The sequence below is a fragment of the Gavialis gangeticus genome, unplaced genomic scaffold (genome assembly GCF_001723915.1).
Source record: "Gavialis gangeticus isolate Ggan-Ray unplaced genomic scaffold, GavGan_comp1, whole genome shotgun sequence".
Lineage (NCBI taxonomy): Eukaryota > Metazoa > Chordata > Crocodylia > Gavialidae > Gavialis > Gavialis gangeticus.
Window position 1 is genome coordinate 58,246,491 of NW_017729004.1, and position 9,293 is coordinate 58,255,783.

The 9,293-nt window shown below is 42.7% G+C and overlaps 1 protein-coding gene across 1 annotated transcript in view; it reads left to right on the forward strand.

Annotated features, from left to right (window-relative positions):
• The window catches only part of PPP1R9A (protein phosphatase 1 regulatory subunit 9A), a 350,009-nt gene that overhangs the window by 213,106 nt on the left and 127,610 nt on the right, over positions 1 to 9,293 (forward strand). Inside the window, exon 5 of the mRNA XM_019508446.1 lies at positions 2,546 to 2,650. Within this exon, the coding sequence (XP_019363991.1) occupies positions 2,546 to 2,650 (105 nt within the window). The remainder of the gene's footprint in view (positions 1 to 2,545; positions 2,651 to 9,293) is intronic.

The following is a 9,293-nucleotide window of genomic DNA, read 5'->3' on the forward strand; positions in this document are numbered from 1 at the left end:
CCTGTCAGACTTTTCATATTATTGGTGTATATTCAGTGTAAATTAGCTGGTTACATATATTTAAAAAGTTAAAACTTAAATAAAATTCTGAAAAGGGGTTTCTGTATCATTGCAAAGATGCAGACTATAGGCTCTCACAAAGGAATATTTAAAAGGGTACAGATGGATGGAACTAATCGCTTTGCTATCAAAGAAAAGTCATAAGCTGTTATGATACAACTGTTACTTCTGCAAAATTCTCTAGTGATACAGGTGTGATACAGGTGTACCAGAATGACTCTAATTTTATCCTGCTTCATTCAGGGTCCAACTTGGAGTAACTTAGCTCACTTGTATTGCTACAGGCACGTATAACACATGTACATTTTTAAAAAACTAAAAGTTGCTATATCAAGAAGGCAAATAAGCCCTGGGGTCTAATGCAGCATGTGCTTACCAGCTGACCAAGTAGCTCTAAGAAATAATCTGTGCCCAGTAGTAGAGTCAAAGCAGTTGAACGATGCTTCCCCAAATGCATGTAGAAATGTGAACTATTAGGCCAGAGCAGGAAGTGAAGTTATGCAAATAATCCTGGTCAAAATGTACTTTGTAATTCGTTCATGATGTGATTTTGTGACCCTGTGAAAAACTTCCATTAAGTATATATGCTTAGGCAAAAGGGCCACATTTTTTAATATGTTGATTTAAATGAGAATCTTCCTGTTCTACACTTGTTGTATGTATTGTTTGACACATTAATGCCCATATAAATGTTTGAAAATTCCTTTCCTTGAATGTTTTTGTGTTCTTTCTTTTTGGGGAATTACAGAAATTTATGTTTCTAGATTAAATGAATTGGATATATTTATATTCCCTTCACATATCTGTACTTGTTATGATGCCTTCCTGCTGTAGGGATGTGTTTTTGCTGTGCACTAAGGCTGTGCCTACTGCAAAGGAAGATTAGTAATTGTTTTCCTATTTTAGTTTCTCCATATAGAATTGGAAGATTGTCTTATACATAGATATTTGGGATCTGGGAGATACTTACCCTGTTAAAACAATATAAAGTCTTTTCTATCACTGAACATTTATGCTGTACATGGACTGCAAGATCAAATGTTTTAGAAAGGTGGGTCGCAACTTAGGCCTAACAGATCCCATAGTTTCTCTTTAGCTATGCAATACTTTACTAAAATATGCTGCTGCTCTAAAGAATGTTCAGTTCTAAATCGAAATGAATATTACAATTACTACTGACATTATTCTTCAAGATATTTAGAACTGGACATGTGAAATTCAGGTATCTCAATTTAATTTTATGAAGTGCTACACTGAGCAATTTATGGGCAGTTATACTTGTGCTCTAGGAGTGGGTAGGGGTGCACTTTAATTAGAGAAGCTCTGAGAGCTGCTGTAATTAAGATGCCTGGAGTGTCATGTGTATTAGCGTCTCTGCACTGAAAAATGGTAGTGGGGGTGCTTTAGTTAAACAGGCTTTAGTTAAAGCACACTGCCAACATTTTTCAGTGCAAGGACACTGATACACATGACACTGAAGTCTGCCGGAGCACAGCATTAACTGAGTCTGCTCCAACGCGCTATAATTACAGTATGTCAGAGAAGCCTCTCTGCACATGTATAGGCACTCTATGATCCTGTATGTGCATACTGTTGTACAGACTAGATCAGTGCATCCTAAACTTTTCCTCAGCATGACCCCTCACTCCCAACCCACAAACCCCTGGCCCTACCAGTACCTCTTATTCCCAACCCACAGCTGCCTGGCCCTGCCAGTGCCACTCACTCCCAACCCACAGTCCCCTGGCCCTGCTGGTGTCTCTCCCTCCCAACCTGCAGCCCCCCATCTCCTCCAGGAGCACCCAAGCCCTGGCTGCCACCTGTGGGAGGTGGCAGCTTCTGCAGCCAGAGCAGAGTGTGGAGCCCAGCTCCTGTCCCCCGTCCCCTGTGGCATGGCTGGAGCAGAGCCTGGGCAGGGATGGGGGGAAGAATATAGGCTGCCTGCTGTGGGCTTGGGGCTCCCTTCCCTGCTGCCCTCATCCTACTGTGGGTGCATAAATCTTGCAATCCCCACTGGTGATGTTGTGACCCCATTTAGGGTCATGACCCACAGTTTGGGAACCACTTGACTAGACGGAGGAATGTAATTCATCATAATTCTAGCGATGTCTGAAATTGTAATTATGAGGTGCCTGTAACCAAGTGAAAGTACTTTTTACCCGTCTTCCTTGCTATTGATTCTGGTAGTCACAAATATCAAAGAGTAACTTTGGTCTTGATTCAGGAAGACATTTAAACATGTGCTTAAGTCTTGCTAAAGTCAAATATTTTCCAATTTGGGGTATGTATCATATGCTAAATGTACTGCATAAAGTTTTTTTGTGCAGTAATACTGTAATTCTGTGTAGTACTGTGTGGCACAGTATTACTACAATTCTATTTTAATGCAATTCCAAACACAGCAATAGCTTCAACTTTTTTTACAGCATTGTGTGTTTTGATGTATAACTTAAGAGATTTTTTTTGCCTTCTTTTTTTCTGAAAGGATCCAAGTAAACGACCAGATTGTAGAAGTGGATGGAATCAGTCTGGTTGGTGTTACACAGAATTTTGCTGCAACAGTCCTCAGAAACACCAAGGGAAATGTCAGGTAAATAGACATGCCAGAAGAATAAAATTGCTGTGATGCTAAACATTTCAGATTGTCTTATCTTTTTCCATTAGAGCAGGGGTATCCAACCTGCAGCATGTGTACCACAAGTGACATAGTCAGGTTCTTTGTCCGGTACGTGGCAAACCAGGTAAGGGGAAGTCCAAACAATAGCAGAGACGAGGGCCAACAAAGTATCCTGAAGAGGATGATAGGCCACATGATTTGTTTTTTTTTTCCTTTGGTGTGAAGAAGGGCTTGTGTTAATGAGGACTGTAGAATAATCAGTTTTCTCCTTTCCAGTGCACATATGTTAATCTCAGTCCTTAAAATTCCTCTTAGTATTCAAACTTCTATGCCCATGCCCTTAGTCACCTTTATTACCTTTTTCCTGGACAGCTTCTATCTTAGTTAATTTTTAAGAAGGGCAGCCAAATTGAATGTTATTTACAAATTGCAAGTGCAGAGAGTCAGGGAGCAGAAAGGAGCAGCAGAGCAGTCAGGGAGCACAGGGCAGGGACTGGAAAGTAGAGCAGCAGATTGGGTAGAGAGCACAAGGCAGGGAGTAGAAAGTAGAATAGCAGATAAGGCAGAGGATGAGGTGCTTAATTTATGGCACCTTTGCCAAAAGGTTGGACCCCACTATGCTAGATGTATCCATTTCCATAGTTAGGGGCAATGAAGGAAAATTGGGAGAGTGATAACTGGTAGTTTTTCAATCTGTAGTGGGCCAGTAGGCGGTGCTCCTGCATTGAGCCATGCACCTCACTGCACCCGACCACCTTCTAAGCTCTGAGTGCCTCCCTGGGGGTGCCTCACGTTTGGCCAACCCCCTTCCTGGAGCACACCTGCTAGCCTGCGGTAAAAACTACCACCACCCAGGGCTGGGCTTGATTCTGGCTCTGCGTCCCCTGGGTAACACAGGCCTAGTAGCCCTTGAGGGTACTTGACTCACTTCAAGAACTTGGGAGTGCTTCCCTCAGTCAGAAGCACAAGTATTGGTCTCCCTTAGTCAGCCAAACCAAGGGGACCCCAAGGCATAATCTAGACCCATTCCCAATAAGTCGCCCATGCTAGGTACAAAGGAAAACTTTATTGGTTACAAGGGGTAGGGTTGGAATAGGGTACATGGTAGAGCAATATCAGAGAAATCCCATAGAACAAACTGGCATGGCTGGGTAGCCTCTGACTTAGTGCAAGCTATATAGCTAGTTAGATCTCGTGTAGCATACTCACAAGTATCATCCAGAGGCAGGTGGAGATTCCCTCTGGAGGCAGGCATTTCCTTGATCATGAGTTTTGAGAGAGAGAGCAAGTTTCAGATGGTCCAGCTCTTCTCTCTTTGAGTCTTCCTAATGGCTGCTTCCCCTCCTCCTCCTGGGCAGTCCTTAACTTATATGACCTCATTTACCTGGTCCAATGGGGGCCAGCGCTTGTTGGCTGTCAGCCAACCAATTTGAAATGCATCACTAGTTACTGGGCAGACTGGAAGTTCCTAGCTCCCCAGGGAGCCCACGCCCCTCACCCAGGTATGTGATGCCAGTCACGTAGGCAGGTTTCCCTCCTCCCTCAGGAATGTATCCAGCTCAGGCTACCTAAAGAGATAGGGTAAGGTGTGTATCTTCTGCAGGGCCCATCCTAACCAAATTGTCACAGAGCAGAGTTTTTGGGGAGAAACAGAGGTGGCCTTCTGCCACACAGTCTCCATGCCTTTCCATCTTGCAACTAAAACTAGACTGTAGGGCTGTGTGAAGCTTCAGTCGCTGATTCAATTTGGAGGAGATTTGGCCCAATTCAGCGGCCAAATCTCCAAATCCAAACTGAATCAGGAGACCCATTAATCTGTCTGAATTGAATCAGAAGCCTCTGCTTTGATTTGGAGAGATTCAATGATTCAGCCATAGACACAGCTTTATATGTTTTTTCTACATACCTCAAAATATCAGATGTGGCTCGTTAATGCTGAGATTCTGGGGCATATGGAGTGTCCCACAGGAGCATGGGGGGGGTGAGGTTCCCCTGTGTGCTCGGCTGTGATCCTGGAAGTGGACCAGAACTACTTCTGGTCCACTCCCAGGTCTACCGCCGAGCATGCGGGGGGGGGCCCCATGTGCTCCTGTGGGATTCTCCATCCTCCCCACCATCTCAGCGTTCACAAGCCGTGCCTGATACCTTGAGGTATATAGAAAAAACCTATAAAGCTGTGTCTATGGCTGAATTGCTGATTCTCTGAATCAGAATTGAATCTTCTGATTCAGATTAATCCGAATTGAATCGGGACAGTGAACTGAATCAGTGAATTGAATCACTGTCCCCCGAATTAGATACTGCCTGCTTCGCATACCTCTACTAGACTGTGGTGTTATGATGAAGTTTTTTGGTGGGGAGGCAGGGGAATTGTTTGGGTTTTTTGTTTTGTTTTATTGTTTTACTTTGGAATATGGGTATCTGGTTATTAAGTATTGGGCCAGGCGCTTTACTGATATAACTTAGTAAAACTCCATTGTCTTTTAATACCATCTGAGGTTCAAATAAGACTCCAAACATGCATCAGTCAAATGGAGACAATTTTCAGTCGCTAGTAAGCTGGAAGAGAGCAATTCTGGTATTATACAATACTAACACACTGAGCCACCAAGCCCTTAGACTTCCTATTGGTTTATCCCCATTTTGGGTAGTCTGTCTGCTTCCTTACTCAAAACCATGTTAATCATTTGATAAACTCCTTTTACTACTGAAAACAGATCATTGCAAATGTCAGTAAAACAGAGATCAGATTATAAAATGCGCAGTGTCTAAATGCAAGATGATAAAATGCTTGCAATAACATTATAAAGGGATGTAGCTGTTTTAAACATGGAAATATTTATTATTTTTAAAAAAGAATACATACTCTGCCATGCTCTTTTCTATTAAATTATCTATGAATGTCAATACATATTTAACTTTGAAAATCAACAAACAATAGGCTTGGCATTATTGCAAATTAAGAGATGGTCTGTTAAAGCTTTTGGTTAAGTTTAGTTCCTAACATTCGCTGAAGGGAACACTGATTGGGCTTGTCCTTTTCCTGTTGACTTCCATGACTAAGCCATTAGTTTTAATAGATGCCAGGGTCATATCATCGCTGCTTTCAGTGTTGTCATGCCTCCTGCTTGTTTTTCTTCTGTATTTAGTTTTCCAGCTGACACTTGTATAATATTAGGGGAAAACATCTGGTTTGGAATGAACACTATAGATGGTGTGGATGGATGGGATACTATGTTTTTAACTTCTTTGTCTGTTGTTTTGGTTTGGTTTTATCATGTTTCACATTTAGTATGTTATTTAGCAAAACAAATACTTAAAATGTAGTTTAGTTGCAAGAGAGTATGAAGTTTTTTTTGTGTAAGATTTATAATTGTAGCTACATTGATTACGTTATGTACATTGATTAGATATACTTAACTTTAAATATCTCTTGATTTTACTGTTAAGCATGCATTTAAGTCTTTAAGTTATGCATATAGGTGATTAGACTGTAAGGTTCTTGCAGCATAGGATTATTTCTACATTTGTTTTGAATAGTACTCAGCACAATGAGGTTTTTGGGTGCTATTGTAATATAATAAAATAATGAACAGTGGTAATATGTCTGCTGTAACTCTCTTGGCACTATATTTTTTGGTAAAATAGAGGCATCCAGTTAAAGCATGCACATAGCACATATTAAATATAGATGTTCTTTACATTTTTAATTAGTAGTACTCATGTATTTAATTATTATCCAATGCTCTATGGGTAAGATTGCTCATTTCTATGGAAACTAATATGTTAAAGACAAGGATCATTACACAGCTTTCCCTAGATATTTGTGTCAAGGATTAAATTATAATCAGGCTAGTTGCTATCCTGACCCTTTTGTTGAAAAATAATGTAGTGCACTGGATATTGCTTTATAGCTATTCAGCTCACATTATCAAGTGTGCTGCACATTCCATACATAAGGTTCATTGGCTACTGACAGGTCTCATTTATCAGGAAAAGGTTTATGAGTTTTTCATTGTTGCCAGTAGTAAGCTTTCACAGAAAGACCGGGTCTAAATATCTGTCACACAACTAAATAAAGCAGGAGTTTAAAAACACTAACTATATATTTCTATGAAAATATGTTATAATAACATGCATACGCATAGCTTCACAAAGCTAGTGGCTAGGGACAGACATTGCATATAAACTGGTTTAAGTGATCAGAAACTGGTTTAAACATGTAACAGAACAGATGTTCAGTACACATAAGCCAGTTTGAAAAAGGCTGAAACCAGTTTGATATAAACCTGGTTGAATGTAGTAGCAGACTTAACTGATTAGGGTCAAACCGGTTTATGCAATATCTGTCCCAGACCCCTTGCTGGTTTAAGTTAAACCAAACTGCCCAGCATCCCGGCATGCTCTTTGGGCTGAGTGGAGCTTTCTGCTCCACAGCAGAGCTGGCCCCTCCCCTCTGCTCCCTGGCTGCAGCTTCAGCAGAGAGGCTGCTCCCCCATCCCCTCCCCACTCCATACTAAGCAGGAATTCCCCCCTCCCCTCTGTTTCATGGAGAAGTGGCTGTGTATTAGCTAGCAGACCACATGCTGGCTATTGTCTGTACTGAATCAACCGGTAGACTCGACAGGCAGAAGGTAATGTCCCTCTGTTGATTTCTTAATGGGGTGATAAACACTGAGTTAGGGGATGATAAATACTGTTATGAATTCCCTTCTGGGCTAATCAGAGTGTCCTGCTGAGGCCTGGCCATGTCCCCTTCAGCTCAGTACTGAGGAAGGGAAGGGCGAGCTGCTCCAGCGCCCCCCAGCTTCTAGGCTGAGCCACTGCAGGCATGTGCCTTTATGTCTGGGAAGTCTGTGCAGTTACAAACCGGTTCAGCATAGCCAGGTTAGACTATCCTGTAAAGATTGAATCAATTCAGGCTCAGGCTTTTTGAAAGTCTGTCCCTAGCCAGTGTGGTTAACACCCATTTCTACTGATTCAGGGTGGGAGGGGGGGGTCCTTCTCTCATTCTTTTTCAATAAGGAAAACTTTGATAAGGCATGGACAGTATTCCAGCCAGGACCTATATTTGTGGGGAGACTCTCTGAGCTCCCTGACAATATCTGTGCTGCAGACTTCAACCACAAATATTGATCAGATGTTGACAGCTTACATTTCTTTGTGTTGTGCTGATACCAGTATGTTGTATTTGCTTTTAGCTGCACAAAGTGAAACACATTTTGATGTCCTTCCTTTTTTGGGCTTTTTGAAGGTGAACATTTCAGAATACCAGAATTTACTACTGGCCTTAAAGGCTAGGGACAGAAGTTACACACAAACCAATTTAGGGGATCAGAAACTAGTTTAAATCTGTAACAGAACAGAAGCTCAGTGCACATAAATCAGTTTCAAGATGGCTGAAACTGGTTTATGATAAATGTGTTTGAATGTGGTATCAGATTTAACTGATTTGGGTCTAACCGGTTTATGAAACTTCTGTACCAGACCCCTTCCTGATTCAAGTTAAATCACAGTCCCCCAGCATCCTAACATGGTTTGGAGCCCTAGGCTGTGCTATGCTGTCTGCTCCAGAGCTGGAGCAGTAAGGGCTGGCTGACAAAGTGGGGAGGGGGGGAAATCTCGCTGGGGATGCAGCCCAGTCTGCAGGGGGGAGGGATTGCCGCCCCCCCGGCAAACCCTGGGGTCCAGGGCCAGGGAGGGGGATTAAACACCCCTTCCTCTGCTCAAATTTACTGCTGACTGCGACTGTAGACTACAAGTCCCAGAGGCACCTGGAAGCAGGAGGAGGAAGTGATGAGAAACCCTGCAGAGTCCTGCTTCTGTGCCTTTGAAAATCCCAAGAACCTCTGGGGCAGCAGGAAGAAGAAGTGAACACAGCCCATTCTGGCTAAGTGCCAGAAAGCTGTGCTCTAGCACCTCCCCAGCTTCTGGCCTGAGCCACTGCAGGCATGTGACTACGTTTCCTGAAACAAAGGTAAATGTCTGTTCACTTTTGTTTCAGTTTAAACTCTGCAGTTTAGACTAACCTACAGAGACTGCATCAATTCAGCCTTGGGCTTTTTGACTGTCTGTACTTAGCCAAAGTGTGGTTGTACCATATACACCAACTGAAAGGAGATTAGATCCAGTTTTGGTGTCTGTAAAAGTATTTATTTCCAAAGCAGAATAGCTAGGTTGGTAGGACAAAAGATTCTGCTTAATGGCAGAACCTGCTTCCCATTACAGCAGAGCCTCTTATCCCCTTTCTCTTTGATTGATACTCCCTCCCTCTAAACTCCAATGGTTCCAGGGTCTTACAATAGCTTGAGGAACAGCTCCTTAACAGCTATCACTTTATTTAGAGCAAAGGCAAGCAGTCAGGTGGTGGCCCTAGATTTTAGGAGGGCGAACTTCAACGAGCTAAGGAGGATAGTTGGAGAAGCGCTGAAGACTCAAAGGGGAGGGGAGCCGGGTGTCCAAGGGGAGTGGTCGCTCCTTAAGGAGATGATCCTCCAAGCCCAGAGGAAGGTAATCCCCAGGAGGGTCAAAGGGGGCAGGAGAGCATATAAGCCTCCATGGCTCACTAAAAACATCCGGGAATGTCTCCTTGCCAAAAAGGAGGCTTACTCCCAAT